Raw genomic sequence first — 25,038 nt, forward strand, 5'->3', positions numbered from 1 at the left:
AAGAATTCATATAAATACTTCAAAGAAAGACAAAGGAGGAAAGTGAAGACAGAGGAATCAGATTAGAAGAGGCATCCAAAAGGCTGGGCCAATTTACAAAAAAAAATAAATAGTTTAACTACTGAATCAAAGCTTTCATTAAGCTCTGTGCAGAATGGCCACCTCCCAAGAAAAGCCACAGAAAGGAAATATCATTAGAAAGCTTATGACTTTGTGAGCCCACCCTTACATTCAAGGCAGCAAACTGTTGCTCTGTATTGTTGAGCAGGATGTAAAGAGTCTGACAAGCACAGCCCACAGACACGCTAATTAAGTGAACTGATTGTGTTTATTTTGGAACCTCTGCCAACAAAGGAATGTGTCATGCTGATTAGTGAGAGAAGGGTATGTAATATATGTGTATTCAAACCCTGAGGAGCACATAACACAGGTATTCACTCTGTTTGCTCAGGGACTGACAAAAATTACTTTTAAAGCAAATAACCTGACCAACGAGAAACTCCAGCCCTCAAGAGGGGCCCCCCCTTTTCTCTGAGATACACATATCTAAAGAAGACCCATCCTTCATAAATTCCTACTGAAGACTGAAACTGCGAGAAAGGCTTTGGAAAGAAATGAACTCGAGAAGGTGACCTAAGACACCACAAAGATGGAAAAGTAACAGTCATCTGAAAACCACCTCAGAATGGCACTAGCCTCTCTGACAGCTGCCACTCTTTCCTCCAAAGAGTAAAGAAATTAAGGGAAGTAGCCAGGAAAACAAACGTCAGCTCAACACAGACAAACACACAAACTGACCTCCCTATTCAAACATGCAACACAGAGGTGAAGTTTAGAAAAGCTGAACCCACTTTCAAATATTTCCAAACCAAGAGCCCAGTTTGCTGGTAGAATTAGCAGAATGTTCAGGAGTGAGTGACTAAATCGTGAAAGCGTGGAAAGAGAGTCTTCAGAGCTCTGTTGCTCTTTCTTCTTTAACTCAGCAGCTACAACCAGGGTAATTCCAAGTCCAGGCAGTCCTGAGTGTAAAATGTGAGTAATATGCTGCAGACAGCAATTCCAGGAAACCGAGACCTTTTCCTATGTCTAACCAGCCTTCCATGTTATACCTGAGCACTGACTACAAAACCTCTCTGATCTGTGTAAGATGGCTACAGATGTGAAAATTCTTTCCGGGCCTTTCCTTCAGTGCTTTGCAACAATGAAGTTGCACAGTAACATGCACAAGCTCCTTTGTCATTACAACTTGTCTCTAGCCTAAAGGCAGAAAAGAGTGAAAATATGGGATTGTCATAATCTGGTTAGCTTCACAGATGTGCATGTGCCCACATGAGTAGTAATACAATGAAAAAGCTAACAAAGGGAAACAGAAAATGCTAAGGACAAAAGGTTTAGCAATAAGGAGTACAAAAGAAGCAAGTAAAATGACCTCTGACAAAACAAGAAAGAGAAATATCGAAGAACCATTCATGCCGACTGTGTTTCAATTAAAATCACTAAAGAAGATGTTGTCTTTGGCATGACATCAACCACATTTGTGAAACATGAATAAATGTCCTTTCTGGTTTCTAATTCACATAAAAACAGGAGCTACAGCAGCTTCTTTTGGCTTTCACTGGACTACTGGCAAATACTATTTTGAAGGTTTTAAGGTTGTAATTGCAAAGTAAGACTTATCTCAGCTGAAGGGTATGGAAACAATATACATCCAACAATGTTTTTGTGACCAAAAATACCCAGGCAGATCACACAGATACTTCAGGTAAACTTGTCTTCTCAAATGCTCTTACATTTTCTCATCAATCTTTAATTGCCTTTTATACACTCTTAATAAGCCTCTGATGCTTTTTATATCCTAGTCTCTTTTTAACTCAGCCTATCTCACCAAGCACCCTCACACACATTCTTTACAGAAAACTGTTTATAGAGCTCAGCTGCACACCTTGTATAGTTTATGCTCCCTGCTTTGTCAATGCATTTTGAAGAATGAGAGTCTGGAGAAAGAATGTGCAAACAGTCATTGAAAGTCAGGTCAGGCTGAAAACCCCCAAAGAGGAGTCCTTGGCTACTTGTAATTTAACATCTTTGTACGCACAGAGGAATCAGATTCCTAAGGAAACCCTTTTAAGAGGCTGCTCCTGATTGTTTCCAAAGGTGGCCCTTCCTTTTTTTTTTTTTTTTTTCTCTCTTCTTTCCAGCGTAGCTCTTTGGAGAACAAATTAAAATGGCTATTTTTGAAACAAACAAAAAGTATTTATCTGTGGAGGAATGTGGTGCTGTCAGATACAGTCTTCTGCTGAGTTAAAAAAAAGTCCCCCTTTACTTAAAATCTGAGATACGTTTGAAAAAGAATAGTAATACTGCTGCACTGCTGAGTCTACACTGATATCCTGCATTTTGCTTTAAGATCTTCCATGCAACTCCTGCCCCTAATCTGGCATCCAGTACTCCATTTAAGATGAAATAAATGTTCGTGGATTTAATTTAGGGCTGGGCACATACTTACATATATTATGTAACTACCTGAGAAGAGCTGTCATTAAAGGAAGGGGAAAACCAAAACGAAAAAACAACAACAAAAAAAACTTGCATACATACAAAGAGGAGTGTGCACGGTGAAAATGAAGAATTACCCATAAAATTTCACAGAGAAAACGTTCCAGATAAATGGCTACTGCTTTACAACACACAATCCCAGTACATCATGGGCCCAGTGACATCAGGTAGTGAAAAGATGCCTATGATCACACCAGAGAATCCATTTAGTATTTTAAGACACTTTGCAAACTCAGAAATCTTCAAATAAATCACACGATGTGATTCTTCTGGGGAATCTTCCCATCTCAAGCAGCTGCTCTGAAACTTACTTTGGGAAGTAGTTCTTCCCATCTACTTCCAAGACTGTGGCCTCTCTGGGCCAGGAGCTTGTGCAGCTGCATGGGAATGTGAATTAGTCAAATCCAGACCCCAGCTATTTAAAAAAGACGTCATAAGGCTGAGAATCCACAAGGATACGTTAGGTGAATCAAATGTTAATTTAATTGCAGTACCTGCTTGTAGAAATATCCTCAAAGGGGTAAAGGATTTCTCCATTGTTACAAATCTCACAGATGAATCCTTTTTGACTACAGAGACTGCAGCTATACACATGAGAGGTGGCAAACTTGATCACCTTCCCCAAGAAAGGAGCCAGCTTTCCTTCAATAACCTGAAATAAGGATGACATTGTATGAATCCATAAAAATGACCAGAACATCCTGAAAGACTGAAAAAACATTAATACAGAAACACAGCTCTGTACAGCTCAACAAAATAACAATAAAATATTTTCACAACTGTTATAGTTCCACGAAAACACAAGTGACAGCAGCAGCCATTGAACTGGCAATGATTCAAATGTGAAAGAGAGGAAAAGGCACCATCTCTTTAAGTCCCTATATGGCAGTGACAGACAAGACTGGCAACCATTTGAAGTGCAACAATGCATTCACATGCTGCAGCACAGAAAAATATATAGGAAAAGAACTTAAGGTTCTACATTATCATCTAACCAACAGCTATGGACACTGACTTACAAAGTATGATTTTCAATTCCTGTTAATTTTTATGCACAAAGCACAGCTTTGTCTCTGCTCCTTTACTTCCAATGCACAGTCTTTTTTTTTGCACATTTTTCATGCACAGAATCCTTACCTCCTTTAGTAAGGTCGTATTTCCCATTGAAAGTCATTAATATAGATTATTTCCCTCACTGTCAATGTGAATACGTTCTCAGATAAACTCTGGAATAGGAGGAAGTATTTTTTTTTCCCCTCCAGTGTCCTGCTTTCAAAATCAAGAAGTCTCTCACTGCCAGACAACCCCGGTAGGCCATTAGAACTGATTAGCACTGCCTGTGTTTGTGTGAAAAAAACCCCAAAAAACTGGCATGTAGTATAGATTAAACCACTAGCCACAACACTCATCTAAATTTGTGATTCAGTGACAATGTCTCTATAAGGGGTACTATTCAGGCAAAATACTTTCCATTCACATTGAGTCTCCAGAGACTTTAAAGAATTCTGCTGGTGTCTGAAATAATGAAGATGGAATAAGGCTCTAAGTGTATACTCTTTACTCCTGGACTTCCTGTGGTCTGAATGGCAGCCTGCCAGGTTAGTGATAGAAATGTGTCATGAGATTTGATAGTGACCTCCTGTAAAAAAAAAATATGAAAAAGAATGCACTAATTGCTGTTTGAAGGTTTACACAGTGCTGTGCCCTGGAGACTAAGAGTAGGGACATTTACACTTAAATATGTGTCATATTCACTTCAGGCGCCTTTTCCTTCAGTATGTAACATACAACTTGTAAACGGGTTTAGTATAAACGATCTTGAGAAAGCAAAGGTCAAGGCAGAGAAGAACAGCAGAGGTTTCAGAAGCATTCCTCTCCTGTGTCAAGCAGCAAGGAAATAAATCTGTGCTCTAGGGCAGTATCCTGCCCACTAGCTAAGACATCAACGGTTAAGGAGTGCAAAAAAGGTGCGCAGGCAGCATTGATGCTGATGGCACTGGCTGTGTGTCCTTTGCTTTCAGCTCAAGCCTGTTAACAGCAACAACAGGAAGCAACATTGTTATTGCTAGTATTGCAGATAGGACATCTGCTCATGCTAGAGGAAAAATGACGTTCCTATTGCATCCTGGTGTAGGAATATCCCCTTCAAGTAAAATATAAACAATGCTGCAAATGGAGCCATAGTTCAAGGTAGTGATATTTCTAACCTTATAACAGATGGGCAGACACTATTTTAGCTCCCTCAGGATGGGTTTTGTTTTTCATTTTGAAGAAATATTTTTTTCTGCTTGTAGCCTGCAGAGCTACAGAGGGTCAGAAAATCAAACAAGTGGGGAGTAGGGGAAAGACACAAAATTGATAGCATTTAGGAAACAGGAGGAAAGAAACAGTGCAGCTACCCAGCTGGTGACACTGCTGCAATGACCCATTTAGTAGTAACAGATGAAATATGCATACAATGATAATAAGTAAACCACAATTCATACATATTTTCCAAAGCACTTTCACATTACAGCAATCACCTCTGACAGGCTGTAAGAGCTCAGTTAAAATGCTAGGCTGAAAACAGAGCCGCAAGTAAATTCTATAAACCTGTAATAATGTCACTGTCAGCAAGGACTTCAGTGTTAAATCTCTGGATTAAATTCACATTTTACATAATGTAATGTACAAATTAACATAATCTATTACTATCTTAAGCACCAGGGGCAAATTTAAGTCTGTACAAAGCACAAAGATTTCCTGTGCTGAAGAGCTCACATTCTAACCAAGATGGATTGATAGCCCCCAAGGAGACGGTGCAATTCATCCTTATTTATTTATTTGTATGGCCTGCCATAGCAATGTAGTGGGTTGGTTTGTTACTCTGGCCACTGCAGACACACAATGAAGATCCTGTCTTCAAAGAACTCTGCATGTCGATTTTACAATGTGAATTACAGGCAATTTTACTGTATTATAGGAGGATGACAAAATGCAACATCAAACTGATATTACCACTATTTTTAGCATCTGCAAATTTCGTGTCATTTTACTTCATCAGAGACTTCAAGGCTGTGTACAGGAAACAACTTTGTCATTCATGTTTCTACCTAATAAAACCCTAATCTCTGTTTAACTCAGCAAGCAAAAGGGGATATTTCTATTTCTCATCCCCAGGAGAAGTTTCATGGTACCACTTCCACTGTTTTTATAGCTTTCGGAAAGGGAGCACTGTCAAACCTTCTCCTGTGACTAAGCATCCTCATGACAGCCAGATGCCCAGGGCTGGTCAGTTCAGACATGCCAGAACCATGATGATAGAGTATAAGGATATTCTCCAAATTGATGCTGGAACCAGGTCTTAAGTCTCAAGGAAATACAGGTGATTAAAGAATTGCGTTAAATAAAAAAAATGTAATGCACCAGCTAGATATAAAGAAAATCACATGGAAAAAATCCTCAAGAGGCCATCTTGGTGGATCCAGCAACATCTGTGTCATTCTTTATTGCTACATCTGTTACTAAAGGCTTTCAAAGACAGAAACTCTACAGTTCACTTGCAGTCTAACTCAGCACGTGTCCTAAGCTTTAACATGAACATTTCAGTTTTCAGAAGAAGTTGAAATTCTTAACCTGCTTGCTCCATAAGCAGATCAGATACAAAGCACGGAGAAAACCCTAACTTCAAGACAGTAGGCAATGCTGTCCAACAGTGAGTGTCCAACGAATTTCAAATCAGGCCTGTGGCCCTGAAGGAAGAGGGTGACATGCAGCTGTTCAGCTCTCACGCATATCCAAAATAACTTCAGTCACTGTAGTAAAAACACAAGTGGTCCTTGCAATTCAGCTCTCAGGTGGAGGCTGAGACCTAATGACTGTATTACAAGTCACTGGCAGGCCCATTTGGCAAGCTCAACAGCGGGAAAATCTCTTCTGCAGTATGCAGTAGGTCTGGAAAACTCATCCATTAGCCTGGCTGCAACGGCTGTTATTGCAAACCATGAGAAAATTATATGTTTTGGTTATGAAAGGGTGTAGGGCAAGAGAAAGTCTTTCAATTTGGTCTCTAAAAACTGCAGCTATTATTCATACATGGAGCACTGACATTGCAGTGTCATGTTCACAGCCTGCAGCTAGTAGGTCTACTGGAACTAGAAAGTAGTGTATACGATCCATCCTTTCAGCTCTCTTTGGTAACATTTGTACCCCATTCCATGAACAGAAAAGTACATCAAAAGAAATGGTATAGGAGGATGTTTACTCCACAAGACCATACTTAACCCAACTAAATAATCAAAATTTCACATCACTAGGAAGTGCCTGTGCACCTGGAAGACAGCTGTATTGGATCTGACCAAAGCAGAGCAGCAAAAATGAGCTAGTACTTGTGTTCCACATCCTACTTATCTGTACCACAACATGTTGCCATTCACACAATCCCACCACAATACTCCTACCTCTTTACCACATCTCATGTTTATCAGATACACTCAGAAAGAATTTAGGTCTCCAAAATTACCTAACTTCATTTAATCTACTGAGAATTATGAGTCCAAATCCTTTCAATATCTGAGCTAGAAGGAAATGGCTGGCCCCACAAATGACATTCCCCAAAACTGCATGCAATCCTGTGAAGTTCCTAGGATTTTCAAAACCTAGAGAACATTAAGAGGAACTGTAAAACCACACAATACTATGCACTGTAGAACAGTCTGTTATATCTCAAAAGCAGTACAGAAATTTAGTGCAAAACTTAGTAAATTAATAGTGGACTATAGGAACAGAAACTAAAAATTTCACTGATATAACCCTCTATTTTAATGCAGTCCCAAATTGTGCTTGCAAAGGCTTAAAAATACTTTCTGTCTCTAGCATCATGCTTAAACCAAACTGAAATGCTGCTGAGTTCAGATTTTCTTCTGTATACAGATGCTGCAGCACACACGAAGAGTAAGCTCTGTTTTCTAATCCAAATTATTTCTAGCACAGGCAGTAATACAATTATCCTGAATTGAGCATGAAAGATGATCATCAATCAACGAAGGATGCAACATAGCTTCTTCTCCCTAAACTGGTCAAGGAACCCATCCCAAAAGGATTCTGAACATAGAGCCATGCTTCTACAGTTAACTTACCACTGCTGTAACATACTTTGGCACAGGCCCAAAGTTTTCTCTCTGAAAAGCCCTCATATTCAAATTAGAACTGCTATCTACCTCGGAGGATCTGGAAAACATTTTTCTGAGCTATCGCTGTAGCTTTGCACGTTACAGATACAGACTCATGTCTCACATGTTAGGAATTGTATGAAAATACACACCCACACATACATACATAAAAGATGGGCCCTGCCCTCAAAGCGCTTACAATTTGACGCAGCAAATGGGCACTGCTTTTTTACACCAGCTAACCACATATTTCATCTCCAATCCTAAACAGGACAAACTCCATGTTTTGAGGGAGGCATCCCACCAGCGAGAGCATATCTGCAGGTAATAGGACTGCTACAGATGCGAGAGGAAAAGCCAGGAGAGCCACAGAAGCAGCAACCTGCTCTGCTGCCCAGCCTCTGGCACGCAGGTCAGGAAAGCTGAGGTCCTGGAGAAGGTTGGGTGGTACTGGAAAGCAAGAGGTAAGGCAGGGACACATCTGCAGCAGAGTGAGAAATCAAAGTGGGGTTCACAGTATCTGAAAACATGCCAAAAGGGTGCTGGGCAATTATTTTAGATGATTTCTGAACAGCAGGTTTCCATACAAGACAAACTTACAAATAAAAATAATTTGATATAATTTGAATAATTTGTGTATATCTTTGTGGCACTGGTTGGTAGGGTAGCAGCGTAAACCACAATTCAGCTCTATATAAATGAGGTAGGAGGGAAAACAAAGGGTCTGCCTAATGCTTGCAGGCCAGACAGTATTGGCAGTGGCTACGAGCCTTGGCCACAATGCACAGGAATGTTTTTCCTGATTCAGCATGAAGACAGAAGATGAAAGACAGTAGGGGCTACTGTTTAAATTGAAATCCCTTTGGACACATCACATTAGCATGATCATGAGGGCAATGTGTGATCAAAGTTTCACTACCAGGAGAGCTGCTAGCCCCTAGAGGTTCCCTCATTCTCCCCTATAAAAAGACTAAATGTACCTTGCTCCATCAAGATGATGTTTTCAGAAACAACAGGCAGTCATTGTTTTTAGAGAATAAGAATGGGGTAGGTCACAACATCCTCCACAGGGAGAGAAACTGTCCTCAGTACCTACCGTGCATACAACAGGGTTGTTGCCAAGAGAGAACTTTTCACAGGTATTCCTGTCCCCTTCTTTCCCAACATTTTTCTGAGCCCCTAAGCCTGACCTGCACCAGAGCAGAGGCAGTTCCCTTTTCCCCAGCAGACGCCAAGCTCTGTCCTGACTCCCTCTCTTATCCCAGCTTTCCAGGCTGAGCATAACGCCAATAAAAGTCCACGTCTGGAGCCCCTACCCCTGAAACCCTAATCTCAACCTTAACTTTCCTACCCTGCAATACACTACAGGGGAGCAAAAAAGCCAGCCCATTACAGCAGAGTGGAATCAAGTCACTTCCCTTTTTGGTCAACAAAGATTGCTTGTATGAGAACATACTTACCTGCGTGAAGGAGGGTTGCACAAACTAATCCCACAGAAGAGCAATGTTCTGAGCACAATGTTGCAATATATGAACATTTTCATAGTTAAAAAAAAAAAAAAAAACAAACCAAGAAAGTGAATGGTCAAGGTAGAGAGGCAGAATTAATCTCTAAATTCCTTCTAATTCAGAGATGGTGACCTAAACTTAGAGCTTTCTGAACTCTGTTTGCAAAAACAGAAAAAGACAAAAAAAAAAAAACAACAAACATTCAAAAAAGCCCTAATGCAAAATAATTTGTTAAGAGTTTGCTCCAGATCCTGAGTGACAGTTATTTAAATTAGAAAAGACGTAATAGCAGTTTCTGCCTGGGTGTCACAGGAAAGCAATCAATGCTGATTAGATAAGGATGGAAGTCCCCTCTAAACTCAGCCTGTTTTATTCCCAAAGACATAATATTGCAAGGGCTGTAAGTTCAATTAGAGGTAGGGGGGGGGAAAAAAAAGAAAAACTGAGTCAACTATAAGGCACTATCACTTTAAGTACCGCCTCTGTAACCTCTTGCCCACCTATTAGCCCAGGACCGCAGAAATAAACAGCTCTTGCATCATGGCCACATAAATTAATTCTCCCATCTATCAGACGTGATGAACTTTCTGGAGAAGAGGAAAAAAAAAAGCAGTACAGTTTTCAGACATTTCTCAAGGGAGTGTGTGTTTGCTTTGAGGGCAGGGCACCTTTCAGCAATGCACGCTAAGTAGTAACAGGTAAAGAGGAAGACCTCCATCCCTGCAGGAGTCCATATGATGTGCACTTCTGCGAGAGTCATCAAACTTCCAATCCCGTCCATGCATTTCTACCAACTTCTCAAAAAGAAAAAAGTGTAGTAAATGCTTACATAGCATGGAGATCGTAAGTATCTTCAATCACCTACATAAAGACTGTGTCAAGACAGGTGGCAGAGGGGATGCAGCTTGCTGATCTTTCAGATATAATATTCTGCTCAGTACGTAACACTGCCAAGGCCAAGAAGACTGAATTCTAAAAAGCGCCACGATGAAAGTGTCACATCAAAGGTTTCTGGATTAATGTAACTGTTTATATTTTTTTGCCTAAGTAATTTCCAACATACAATAATAAAAGCAAAATCAGAAGTTGTTTAAAAAAGTAATTCTTATGTTAAGACGCAAGTTAATGGAGATCATCAGCTGAAGGATATTTACACAGACTTTCTACAGTCTGAGAGCAAGGAGGAAAACTACAAACCCCTGTAACATTCCGTGAGCTTAGACAGAAGGGACAACCAACAACCACAGGCACCAGGAACATCGTCACTACACTGCGGATGTATGACTGGGGAATAAACCATGAAGAGAGACAGAACTCTCTGAACTGGACCTGTATTTTCCTCATGTATCAGAAATGCAGGAGGAAAACCTTTGTTATAGAGCAGTATCTGTTGCTACTCCTCTGTCTAAAAGCCCTACCATTGGGGTTAAGTATTCCAGTTAAAGTGATGAAAACATTGTAAAACTCAGATCTCACTGCCACTGTGAGACAAGCTAAATTCACCAAATGGCTTTGTGACCCCACCCTCGTAAATCAGCTTGTTAATCATTATCGTCATAGAGGCGATAAAGCTGTTTTATAAGCCAACACCAAAGCAGTAACATTAACTACTTATGTAGAAGCTGATGTATTTCTCTGCAGATAACATTTATTGGAAGGCCCTCTCTTTAAAGATACAGGTTTGCCTCATAACCCTACTCTGGAGCACCAGCAATTTGTTCCATTTATTCCTCCAGTCCGATTTACATGTCAGACATAAGTGTTGCCTGGAGGGGATGGGTTAAGTGATATGAAATTGCTAGAGCACCTTGAACTATAGGTTCAAATCTCAACTGGATTGTCCTGGCCTCTCTTCCTGACAGAATAAAATTTATGATTATTTCTCAAGGCCAGACGCACACTTGCCTCTGTCTGAAACACAATTTGCCAAGAGGCACTTATGCAACACAAAGAGACATGAAAAGGCCAAGAGGCACAGAGAAAACAGAAGGGGTGGTAGACATGAAGTTCATTCACTCTTTCCAATTCCATATGCGGAAGGGACACAGAGTCCTTTAATTACTGGGGTTATCACCACAAGAATGCCTGGAAGACAGAAGTTATTGGAAGGAGTAGTCAACAAACAGTACACAGCTTTCCACCATCTTCCACAGTCAAGATTTCTTCATGTTCCTGGTTGTTTCCCTTTTATCCCTTCACAGACAGCCAGGTTTTAATGCAGCATTTGCTAACAAGCACAAGGTAAGCTTCAGCCTTGCCTTGAGTATCACAGAGAACATACTTCCTGCGCTGAATGAAAAAATAAAAAACTTCAAAACAGAATGGCTTAGATTCATCACTGTGTTCACCCCTCTCCAAATTCCATCGATGGGAGCTTTGTGGAGGAGGACTAAATACCCAGTAATCACCAGCACCTTCAGAGCACATGAGAAATATGCTTTTGAAAGAACTATCAATGACTGAAGAAAATAGGGCTGGATATGTAAACCTCCAGTTTACTCTTCCTGCTACAGCCCATCCAACTGACAGACTTGCTTAAAAACTTCTCACCACAGGGATTCCACAATTCTCAACACTCAAAACATCCAGAAAGCTTTTCCTACTACCCATCTCAGGTCTCTTTTGCTGTGGTCAAATGCCTTCGTTTCAGGCTCTATTTCCAATTCTTATACCGTGCAATTCAGGAAGCATTTTCTGATGAATTCACTTCTCTCTTATGAATGATCTTTGTTGCACGCCTGGAAGAAGAGTAACTCGAGTGCTGGAAGGCTACAGTGCTTGCCTTCCCCCTCAGCTAACTGTAGAACAAGTATTTTACATACTTACTAAGTGAGGAGATTGGCCATTATAATGCCAAGGGTAAAATGGAGTCTCTACTCTCTAACAGCTTTCAGCAGAGTCAGTACTTCTGCCATTGACAGAATGAAAACATTGAGTTGGAGACAAGAATGCTGGAATATGCTTAGCTAAGGATAAACAAAAGCTGCAAAGCAGAGAAAGGGAAAACACATTCCCTGGCTGGGAAATTACTGACCATTTCCACATAGGGAACAGACAATGCTCCTGGACTGTTAATTTCCTTGAGGATTTTTTCCCTTCCGTTCACCATATTCTTAACTCTGAGTTCTTGTTATGATTTCAGTGCACAATTAATCTTTAGTTTAGAGGAAAGGGAAATGAAAGGAGGAAGGATGATCATGAGGTAAAACCCCCAGGGAGGCAGATATCAGATCTCAGCTCTGCCCCATCTTTGTGTAACATACAGGTCTGATCAGGTTTCCTTGCTCCACTTTGACTTCCAGTCATCTCTTTCAGATTGCCTGCCTTGTTTATTTAAATTGCAAGTGACTTAAGGGAAGAATGATTTCTTAATATTTGTGTGCATGCACACTAGAATCTATGTGTTGCTGTAAAACAAATAAAACCAGAACAAAACAGTAACCTCAGGAGAGCACAGCTCCAGCTTGGGATCTGCCTGGTTAGAACTGAACATAAAATGGGCAGCCAACTGGATGGGGAGGGGAAATGCCATGTTTTGGTCCATACAGACCCAGTTTGACTTGATCTAGGCTAACTGAAAGCACATCTTCAGTTGCTACAGCCATGCTACAGGCCACAATACCAGATCCCAACAGTAAGGGTGACACCACTCTGGTGTCACCCTTCCTTTCCTTTTCACTTTACACAGTCTTTGCAGATGCCTGGCTGTCCCAAGGGCCTGTTCAGCCAGTAGCATGGGTGAAAGCAGGATGGACGGGAGCAAGTGAGGCCAAGGTCTCTGTTGACCAGCTGCTGACACCAGTGCAAAGTGCTGACTCTGACACACACGCCACTATTTTGCCAGTGCTGGCCTTGACACAAAGAAAGACACGTAGGACAGCCATACATTATGCTGTGCTAACTTGTCGCTCACACAGGTCAGAAAGCATTCCAAAAGGAAACCTGGCGATGAACACCACAAAGAAAAACAAAACAAAATCCAAACAAATCAAATTGAAGCAGAAATGAGTGAGAATGTGAATAAACAGAAAGCACTGACTAGCTTTGACTTCCTTGCAGTCCGCAGGCAGTGACAGCAGCAATCTGCTGTTGGCAGTTTTTCCAAGCAGGACTGCTTGACATGTTGTACTTTTACTTGGCATTAAAATTATATTCCACCAGTTTGCCACTACAATTCTTAGAGACACTGGGAAGAGCAGGAAGAACAAAAACAAGTTCAAGAGCAAATGTTAACCTGCAATAAGCACATTTAGAGAAAAGGCACAAGCAAAGACAGTCTTACTTGGGTTGAGAGAGTGGAACAAACTTGGGTATACACAAGGTTTGTCCATCAGTCCAAAGGAATTTATAGCAGGAAGCAGAGTCAGGGTTCCTCCAAACCCTCCTCTACTCCTCAAAGAAAGGAAGAAAATTCTGAAATTCTGCAGGTTCTCAATTCAAGTTGGCAAGTGAGAAAGATGGAATTATCTCAGTATAAACAACATGCCTGGAAATTGGCAGTGCCAGCTCCCCAGCCAGCCCTGCAAAGAGACTTTCTGCCTTTGCACTCAAAGCACTTCAGTCCTCTTCCCTTTCTCTTTCCCACAAGGTTTCCAGGCACCTACATGTCAATTTTGTCACACCCTAAGTTCTCCTAATCTTGTCGCAAGGATGAATTATAGGTTGTTTTAAGAAACAGGTATTCAAGCAAAGGTTAAAGGCTGTTTTAATCAAATAAGCTTGAAAGAGTACCAGGAATTTGGCTGGTAGAGAACAGAAAGCAGCTTAAAAAAACATACGTGACTGTATACTCACGCAAGCAAATATGCATTCAGGCAGAGGTATATGTATTTCTTTCTTTCTTTCTTTTTTTTTTGATAAGACTCATCAGGCATGCGTGCTGAGACATTAATCTACGTTCCTACTGAGTAAGACATCATTTCATGAATGACATCATAAAACCAGAAACTTTTCTGCTTTGCATTGGACTGGATCAGTGCCATTTTAGGGAGGAATCTTCTCATGATTTCAGAACAAGAAATCAAAATCCTTAGAAAATTGTTAGAACTACCTGAAAAAACTCAGCTAGTACAAATTATATTCAGACTTTTTAAACCCCTTTTTCATCCAAGCAGGTAACTCCGAGGTAGTATTTTCTTTCTCTGAGAAATTATTTCTAGGGATGTTACTTCTTGGAATATGCCCAGCTGCCTCTCTGAACAGATATTTTATGAGAAGTACAGCAATGAGGTTAGACTGATCTACAATACTGGGGCCTTTCATTCCCCCACAGTAAGGAGGAAAACTAAACAAAAATTAAAAAAAAAACCACAGTCTATATCAACGAGTACAAGAAAAGAGGCAGTGTATATTATTATTTCCTCTTCTAGGAGCTTAAAAAAATTAAAAGAACTCTGGATATCTCAGAGGCTCTTGCAATCCACTGGTACCACTGCAGAGCTGTTTTAAACAGATCCACACTAGAAAGCTACACATAATACAAGTGGCACAAATGTCATATTCATGTGGAAAGCATCACATGTATTTAATAAAGCTTGCTGAAAATTCTGCTCTCAAGCAGCTGCAAACCTGTATCTCATACAAAAAATATCTATTAGCAAACTTGCTATATGCCCACGCTTCCCCTCCAAGTCTTTAACACACCTAATTAAACTCGGATGAACTCATCCCTCTGGTTGCCACCTGCCCAAACACTGCCCCCATCAGCCTGGCCACCTCTGCCACGCTCTCCACCTGACCATGAGCCATTCTCAATGACAACTGCTTTCCCCAAAAGTACTGTGGTAAAAAGGAAATGCCAGTAAAACCCTTGCCATTACCACTAATTGTAAGCCAAGCTGTCAGCAGCTTGTGGAATTACATACACACCTGGACTATCAGCTAAGCTGAAATGTTTCCTGTTCTGCTGAAAGGTGACTCAGTGCTAGCAAACTCCAAGGAGTGACAGAAATGAGTGATAAAGAAGCCACAGGAAAAGCATACAAACTGTATAACTGCTATTTTGCTAGCAGGCATTTTAATAACTATGGAAATACACACTGTGTCATTTTTCCCACCCTAGGATTATTTTCATATTCTTCTGCTAATGAAATTATGACAATCATAAAGGCACAGGTCTAAAAATAAGGGCATAAATGTAGCCATTAACATTATGCTGTTACGGTCCAAGATGCAAGTGTTTACATAGCTCAAGTACAAAACCATCTAGGTGACTCACAATTTTTATGTACATAAACTGCTCAATACGCTTGCTGTGACACCAGCAAAAGACTCTAAGATGTAAATCTGAGCTGAACAGTGATTCCCAGTTCTCTTCAATTGCAGTAGAGGGAAGCAGGCTGTTTCCATCCTAAGATACACTCAAAACAGGCCAGGTAGACCTCCCTTCCAAAACTGTTTTCCCTCCCTTTATTTATATCCTGTCCAGGATGATTATTTTAAACATCTATATAGGAAAGTGAGACCCACCTTACCTTAATCCAACTACAGATGTCCTGTCTCAGAGAAAGCTGACAGCACAGAGACCATATCACCTACGCCTCAAAATGAACTAGACAAATGCACAGATGAATTCAGCAATGCATTTTGCTGAATGCGTATGTTTCTCACTTCACCACACAAACTTCTCTTTCTTGTCTCCTGCCCACCAAGTATTTAAGAGCAGGAGCTGTACCAGACACATCAATTAAAACCCACCGCTGCTTTAAGCCAGCTCTACTCTCAGCAATGTCTCTAAGCCCGTGTTCAGATGAGTACTGCAAAACACATTGCAGGACATGCATTCATTCCACATACTGCGTCAAACATTTTGTTCAGGAGGTTGGAGACATAAAGCTAACATTTTCACTACCATGCTGGATAGTGAACTACAGAAGTTATGACAGAGAGGTGTCTTGCATTTTGCTGCCCTTGCTGAGCTCAGTGAACTCCCACAGAAAACTGTGAAAGCCAAATTTTCAGCCGTCTCAGCAGGATTGCATAGCCAAGTCTGACAAAACCTTAATTCCCCTTCTCATTTGCCACCTCCTGCCCCTCAAGCAAAGTAAGGGCTTGTCTAAACTTAGAAGGATCTGCTGGTACAGCTACATGGGTAAGTCTTTTTGGTAAATACATGTTTAAGCTGATACATCTTATATTGATTCACTGAATGAAACAAATGATGCCAGCAAGACACTTTCTCATACAGGTAACTGAGTTTGCACTAGTACTTTGTAAGTACAGCTATATCCATTAAGTGTGCGTGTTTGTTTTTGCCATGCACCTATTCCAGGAACAATTCTAACCAACCCCAAAGTATTTTGCCCAAAACCCAGTTTTGCCAATCAGTGCAGCCACATGCACACTACTGGCTTTCACTAGCACAGGCCTGTTAGGTACCACTTCCTATCACTTCCACGGAAGAAACTGCTGTGTTATCAAAACTCTGTAGCACAGACCTGGTTCATTACAAGCTATCAAGCAGTTTTTTTCCAAAATGCTACAAAAAGCATCACCAACTTCCTCCATCTCAGTCTAGGAAAACAGAAAGCATACAAATTTCCCACCCGTAAAGGATGTATGAAATAAGTACAGGACAGGTTAAAAGCTTGAAAAAGTACACCAGTCCTAACCACTTCTTGGTTCTTCTAAGACTCTTTAATCCTTTTCTAACAATATGCTAAACTCAAATTAGGTGCAATGTAAGCTTCACTTAAGTGATTGAAATTCTTGAACAGAAACATTAAGATTTTTATATTGGAAATGCTTCTGTAGACCAATTTTTCACTTTGTTCAAAGCCCTATCAGATGCTGTAGTCTCTACTAGTATGTCAAAGAAAGATGAAATCACTGGTATGTCTTCCCTATTGACAGACATCTCCCTAATCCTCTCAACAAGTAAAGTGTCTATTCTGAAACCTTATAATCTTTTTACCTTAAGTAGTGCAACAGTGGACATTCTCATTATGGATACTTAATCCTCTCAAAGATTATAAACTTCTGGCCTTGATAATATTACTGTGGCAAAAAGTTCCTCATTCTCATTGTGTATGCTGCAAAGAAGCATTTCCATTAAAGATTTTAACACCCATCTCATATTCACTTCACAACCTGTGCTGCATTACAATGCAACTACTGTCCACTCTTCCTCCCCGTAGTTCTTCACAATATCTGTGTGTTCATCCAAAGCAAGACAGCCAGGAAAGTTGATGTGAATTAAATTGATACTTTAATTAAATGCTAATGGATTAATTAATCCATGATATAAAAATGGATAAATCATTACTACACTAAGTCCTTTTATGGATAAAAAAAAAATTCAGAATGAAAATGACTTTAATATCATTTAGCTCAATTCACTTCAAAATGAAAACTGCTGATATTTTTAATAAATATATTTACAGTGGTTCAATACAGTTCAATTCAACTCATCATTTTAAATTCCCATGCTCTGTAACTTCAAATATATTTTCCTAATTATTTTTGCGTAAATGTATCTTTATCTTTTCAAATCTCAGATCTCACTCAACATTGCCATCCCTGACATCCAGTCATTTTTGTTGTTACAGTGACCCTTATTTTACCATACCTTTTCATGGTAGTTTAACTGGGATGAAATCATTTCCACAAAGAAAAGATTTTCTAGTGTGAAGAAGAATGTGGCATTAAACACTGTAAACATGCACATTTTACTATTTAACATAAAGAACAGGCATGACATATTAGTTGTTCTGTGTGGATTAAGCACCTGAACTTCAAGCTCGTCACAATTAGCACTTCAAGTCTTCTACTTGTAAAGCTCCACTAATCTGGAATCCAGTTTAAATAGTTTTCCTAAGAAATGCAATATTCTTGCCTGAGTCAGTTCCTGTACAATTCAGTGTTTAGCAGTGTAAAATCTGTCAGCGTCACCAAAAATAGTTCCAACCCACAGAAAATGAACAGATACTTTTGAATTCCAATTTGCACGCATCGCCTTCACACGTCCAGAAACCCAGTGGACATTAGCAACAGCAGCAGAGAATAAGTTCCCAACATCCAGTAGGTTTGTGGTGAAGGGACTATACTGCACGTAAGCAAGAAGAATTGTTTTTCTTAGTCTATTATCGTCTGCTAAAGACAGTAAAGACAGCAGGAGTGAAGTCTTGCTTCCTATCAACTGGAGGTTGTCTTCTTTAAAGTATTAGTTGATTGGAATAGCTCTGAAATAAACTGGCTAACAGGGAAGCAGTGATGTTTTACCAGCAGGCTAAGCAGTGACACAGAACAAATGATTCTTTGGAGAGGTAATCATAGGGAGGGCTAAGTAAGTAAGTAAAGAAAAATAAAAGTGTACCAATGGGATAGAATAGGAAAGCTGTCACACTCAGTTTCTGCTCATTAAATCTGTACACATCTACTTAGTTATCTCAGCTGCTAATGCCTAAAATGACAACAAGAACAAGAAGAAGCTAAGAATAAATTCCCCATGAGAGTGTCCATGAATGGACTTGCTATAAACTTTGCTGTAGTCACTAGGATGCTGGTTTGCAATGCAACATTGCTGGGGTGCACGTGTGTTTTTCTCTATTTTCAATAAACACACATACACAAATAAAGAATATCACCTACTGCCTCTGGTAGGGTCCTACTCAGACCTGCCATTACAAAAAGCACCTCCTCACTTGAGAGTTAGGCAAGTTTCCAAAACTGATGGCATCTTGTCTATTTTTTTTCTCCCTCAGTTTTGCATCTCAGTTAAGGTCTTCCCTAGTAGAGCCCTGGCCAACTGGATCCAAATTACAACCATTCTCACCAGTAAGTACTTTGCCACACCTATAACATCAAGGCATGGAGATTTAAATTGTTTCCTTTTAAAGTAACATTGTATGATGCTTGATCATCTGACACCTCCAACTTTTTTTTAGTACCTGAGAACAGATCCTTAGCACATTTCTAAAATACAGCTGCTTGGTTGAAAATGACTGCTTGTTTTCCAGGATCTGTAAAGAGAATCTGGCTAGGAAACAAATAAGAATTGAGCTGTGACTAACCAAGGTAAAGGTTGCTTATATCTGCAGATTACCCCTCTCTGCTTTTCTAATTCACTCACCATGCTTTATCTTTCCATTAATCTTTAATAAAACTTTTAGTTAATTCTCCAAACACACACAATATACATGACAGCAGGACACAGCGTAAAAGCAGCTCATGGATATGAAGAAATAGGCAGTAGAGGAATCAAAAGGAGAGAAAACTTTTAGGATTAAAAAACACCCCAACTCAACTGCAGCTGAATGGAAAATTATGAGCCATATGGAGAAAGCAGCAGGAAGGGGCAAAGTGGGGGACACAGCAGGGTCTTGTATTTCTCTCACCAGGGCCTTCCAGCCCCTTTCCAACTTGGTTACATTTTGACAAAAACAGATAATGGGAATTCAAACCTGTAGATGCTGAAATGTGAAAAACCCTTTCTAGGCTGACATCAAGGATATGGCTAGATTAAAAGGTAAATCCAATTTAACCAACCCCAGTAGAAATGGTAATCAAATTATACTGCCTCTAAACATGATAAATCTGGGGCTTGGGCCCTCAGGGGAAGAGAAGGCGTTTTGCAAACACAAATAAACACAAAGAAACATACTAAAGGGAACTGCTAAATCAATGAATGAATCGTGACTTCTACCCTCCATCCCTCCCACAGGGTGCTCGATAAGCTGCTGATTGCTTCTAAAACATCTACTACCAGTGTTGGAAACTGATTAAGCAGCTTACAAAGCGCTGGGGGCTAATAGACAGGCCCACCAGGGAGACTGCAGCTCTGGAGTTAAGTAGCTTGCTATTTCATGCCTTGATTATTAGAGATGATAGCAGAACATGCTGAAAGGATGTAGAAATTTGCTTTGGATGACTGGCCTTTTTATTTTATATATGGAATCATTTCAATTCCACGACTTCACCAGCCAACAAAAAACCTGCAGAATCTGTGGCTCTGTAGTTTCCAGCTCTGAGGGCAATTTGAACTACATCAATTAAAGAAATCAACCAAACACCTCAAACTGACTATACTGCCTGTTACCCTGAAGAAACGGTAAGATTGGACAAGTGAATTATCAGTGGAAGAAGCTTAAAATAACATGTTTTACATGTCACTGATAACAGCATAGAAGCAGATGGTGCCTTGGTCAGCTAGCAAATCTTACCTCATTGCTTCCTTCACTGTGTATCTAAACATGGCAGCACATTCACCTTGGACTCCCTGTCCTTTTCAGTTCTTTCTTCTTGTTTAATCTTGTATGTGACAGAATTCTGCTGTTCAGGCAGATGCATTGCAAGCTGTTCACTTAGCTCAATCAACACCAACACAAAGACACGTTTTGTTGGTGCATTATCTCTTCCATGGTCATAGTAACACTGCCTGACTTTGTAGTGTGCTTGATGAACTTTTTTTTCCCCTTTTTAGTATTGTTGTAATACCTAGCAGACTTACTTAATAGGCAGGTTGCACTAGGGACTGTACAAACTCAAATTCCTAAAGAACTACTCTTTCAAGCAAAAAAGTAAATACTACTTGTCACTACTCGTCTCCAGTTGAGCTTCAGATGAAAATTTCTCCCAGCAAAGTTTTCTCTTGTGGCCTATTTCCAGTTCTATTTCAACACTGCAGCCCTACATTTTCTCTCTCAATACTAACCAATGCCCTGTTAGCCCACTTTTATATCAAACTATATACCACAGAGATCGCTTTAAAGTAAAGCAACTTACATTTTGGTTAACTTGAAGTGGGAATACACAATTAGCATTGAAGAAGGTGGTAAGAGAAAAGTAGAATTAATGAATGAACTTACCTGCTGGAGGTCCGCCAGAGAATAAAGATGGATTTGCTGAAGAAGATACTCTCTTGGAAAGATCCTGAAAAAGAGAAGAACTGATGCACTGAAATGCTTCTAAAAGATAGGGTTTTTTGACTGGGAAACTCAAAGATTTCTTCCCTTCCCCAAGAGACTGCAGAACAAAGGCATTAGCAAGAGAATTTGTCATTAACTACTTTTCAACATTCCTCAAGGACACAACTACTCCACAATTTCCACAATGAGAATGAATACCACACCAGTGTCATTTGCCTACATGTTTTCCACCATAAAACTGACTGATATAGATTCCCTTTTGTACACAGAAAATATGTATTGGAATAAACTTTACAAAGACTTATTTGAGAAAGTTGTATTTTTCTTACATAAAACATAGGTTCAAGCAGGACCATTGACTATCGTCTGACAAACATGTGCAATAAAGCTAAATTACAGAAACTGAAACAGATGTCCTTAGAATGACTTCTAATAAAATGAACAACGGAGTTCAAGTAAGAGTACAGAGAAAATCAACTTTGTGAAGTCAAGTGGATATTAGCAAGAAAAGTTTACGAAAACCCATGCATCTGTTGGGAAAAGCATCTAATTAAAATGTCTACCTTTGTGCGAACAGAGGCACAAGCAGCTAACCAGCTTTATTTCCCCCATGCTTAGGCATTCCATTGAGAAGATAATCACATCACTCTTCCGGAAAAAAGAAACCAAACATATGTAGAATAGCAACTACTTTACAATATATATTGTTTAGAGAAGAATTTCCTACGCTACAATCATGACAATCACATAGTTTTCAGGTAACGCAGAAACCGAATTACTGACCTTATTTAACACATGAACAAAACTCTGATGAAGATCAGTTTGCAGTGGTAGAACTGAATGAACAGAAAGTCCACCGGACATGAACAAAAAGAAACTGTCAAGATACTGAAAGATCGATACGAATTTGATGATAATATGAAACTAATGACAAAGTACACAGGAACTCAAGAGATTTTAGAAACTGGAACAACATAATTAGCTCAACCACAATTCAGCAGGCCTAATAGCATCAACAGCAATCTTTGACAAAACACTGAATCTCACAAATAATGGAAGCACCCTGTTTCATCCTGCTTATCAGGTGCCTTAAACAACTATTTTAAGGTGATGCTTTCAAAGCTGTCTTAGAAGGATTAGGACTTTTCACTGCTGTTAAAGTGAGCAGTAAGAAATCCTGCCACCCTTTTTGTGTTTTTGGAAAAAAAACTAATCTTTGTTGGAGTGGGAAGGAAAGAGTTCTGCAAGCAAGGCACTGACAACTGGGCGCTGCCTATTTCATGGCACTCTTCTGGAGCAAGATTATGCCCTGCTCTTTCTTAACTCACCAAGCACATCTCCCCTATCCAGATGTTTCTCAGCTGCTGTTTCACTAGCCCAGTGCATTTTCCCCTTTCAGTTCTGTATACTATGCCGTTGCTTTAATCAGAAGTGAATGTGTTTCAGTGGCTCTGTTGCATCATGCCTTCATTAAACATTTGGCACAGTGTCAAAGATAGCTAGAAACCAGTCAAAAATCCAGGTATCAGACAACATGTGACACTTGGATTCCTCATTTACATGTGGAAGATTATTAAAATTGATTGCTAAGACTTAACTCTGAGCAGCATTTCAAAGCCTTTAGTATTCTTCAGCTCTCATACAATTTATCTCATTAAAATTTCCCCTTTATTCTCTCCTGATCACACACAGGCACTAAACAGCATGATAGCTTTGCCAGGAAGTGTATTATTTGCTGACGCCCTTACAGTACTGCTAAGGAAAATAATTAGCTAATGAAAGATTTCCTTTTCTAGGCTACAGAAAGTCTGTAACCTGAACAGCCCACAAGGCAGAAACTGTCAATGACTAATATCAGTGACTAACATCACGTTCCCCTGCCTTCAAGGACTGCATTTTATTTCCTGCAAATTGTAACTTCTAAAAAGCAAACTAAGGATCAAGTGATGGCCGTTGCCAAAGGTCTCAGCCAGCACAGGCCCTGGTGACACCTCTCCTCACATCCACCTCCCCTCCTGAAACATGTGTGCAGCAATAACTCTGCAGATCCAGCATCCAGCACTCGTCATTCCTTCCAAACCTACTTCCAGGAACAGAAGTTGGCACTACTCTCTCAGCCTAATGTAAGGCACAGAAACACACAATGAATGACACTAAAGAAATGACACTAAAGGAATGCTTTCCTGTGATATGGAAACTGAGGCATTAAAAAACCCTCAGTAAGTAGGGCTGATATGGTTTCAGATTTGCAATCTTCCTGTGGTCCGCCAAAGTTGAAAACAAACATGAAAACACTTCAATAGTCTAAAAGCTCAGTCCCTGATCTCTTAAAATATAAATTACGTGCCTTCACCTCACCTGTTGTGAGTTGAGCAACAAAATGTTACGGAATATTGATGAGAAGGTTCAACTTCTGCTGTCATACCACCAGCATCTGCCTCTGACATTGTAGGCCAAAATAATAAAGTGGAAGACATTATTACTTTCAGAGCAATTGTTGCAACTTGGGAAGGCATTGCTCCAAAATACATGTTTATCACCAGCGTTGTCAGCCTCTAGTAGGTGGAGAACACCTACACCTCTAGTAGGTGGAGAAGCGCAAAAGGCACTAGAATACCAGACACAAATGCATATTTAAAAGAAAACAACCTATAAAATGCAGGTAAATCAGTTGCGGCAGGAAATCCACACTAAACAGTCCAGTGAACAAGAAAATGAATAACATCCAGCATTTCCAGAGGTCTTCCATGAAAGTTCTCTAAATCTAGGGACATGACTGTAACATATTTTGCAGTAAGGGCACATAGGAATAATTTAATAATTCAGTGTCTCTCCCTTCTTGTCTCAAGATACTTCTTCTCATGCAGACTTCAAGTCTTTCATCTTCATCCTTCTGCCAACAGTAATTGAAATTGAACACAGGAAACCAGACATCAGAGTACTGCAGGTGAGATGGGACTCACACAATCAGTGTGCCACTGCATTAGCATCTGGACAAAGTATTACATAGCATCCAAATCAGCCTAGAATCACATCTGTGGTTAAAATTGTGACATGGACTGCAGAGCAGAATGGGGTAACTACACTCAGAAATAATTCACTAGAAAATACATCTCTACTTTTCACAGGAGAAGGTGCTTTGAACACGCTTGGGTTAATTTAAGTCCTCTGACTGAAAAGACCAAAACATGTGTTTGCATTTGGTATTTTAAGTTTTTCTTTTGACATAAAGGTCCTTTACAAACACCAAATGGGAAATCTCTTGCAAGTCATTTGAAAGCAAAAGAAAATACGTCCACTCTGTAAATCTTTTGATTGATGCTCCATGAGACATTGATTTTTTTTTTTTTTCCTAAAGTCAATTAAAAGCATTCAATAAACAGTGTCCTTTCAGTCAAATCTTAAGGCAGAGAAAAAACTCAGAGTGAGCTAGGCAGAGGTCAAATGCAAGATGTTAGGACTCATCACAATAAAAACCCAAACTTTTGCTGCTTCAGAATGTGACCTGTGACCCCTGAGAAGCAAATGGTATTGAGTGCACGTCCCACTAAAAGCACCTCCTAAGCTTTCACGAGGTTTGGAAACTGCCAGCCCAGTTTCATCACTGATGCAAAACAGAACAGTTATGAGTCACAGGATTGCAGTGCTGTAAACCCTGGCTACCAGTCAGAATTAAGTCTGCAGTGAACAAACTAAGTTCAATGCCAACCAGCCCTTTAGCTTTGCCAATCCCCACGAACAATGAAATCCAAAGTCCTGTTGGTTAAAGGTCTTTTAATTGCTTTATTGTAACGTGCTAGCAAAGAGAGCAATCAATGTGAGCAGGAAAGAAACTTACCATTCTGAGACTTCGGGTCCAACTAACACAGAGAATTAAGCATTCTCAGATTGCAATTATTATTATTTCTTGTTTGATATATATCAGCCTTCAGGCAAGACAGAACTTGAAATTTCAACTGT

The 25,038-nt window shown here is 39.9% G+C and overlaps 1 protein-coding gene across 8 annotated transcripts in view; it reads right to left on the reverse strand.

The window, feature by feature from the left end:
* Positions 1-25,038, reverse strand: part of PLEKHM3 (pleckstrin homology domain containing M3) — a 99,652-nt gene that overhangs the window by 16,151 nt on the left and 58,463 nt on the right. For all 8 annotated transcript variants that reach the window (XM_052676224.1, XM_052676223.1, XM_052676222.1 and 5 more), the window contains 2 exons: positions 21,019-21,082; positions 3,051-3,208 (listed from right to left, as the gene is read on the reverse strand). In XM_052676224.1, coding sequence (XP_052532184.1) covers positions 3,051-3,208; positions 21,019-21,082 — 222 coding nt within the window. The remainder of the gene's footprint in view (positions 1-3,050; positions 3,209-21,018; positions 21,083-25,038) is intronic.

Source organism: Tympanuchus pallidicinctus, unplaced genomic scaffold, assembly GCF_026119805.1.
Source record: "Tympanuchus pallidicinctus isolate F22 unplaced genomic scaffold, pur_lepc_1.0 scaffold15, whole genome shotgun sequence".
In the NCBI taxonomy this organism is placed as follows: Eukaryota; Metazoa; Chordata; class Aves; order Galliformes; family Phasianidae; genus Tympanuchus; species Tympanuchus pallidicinctus.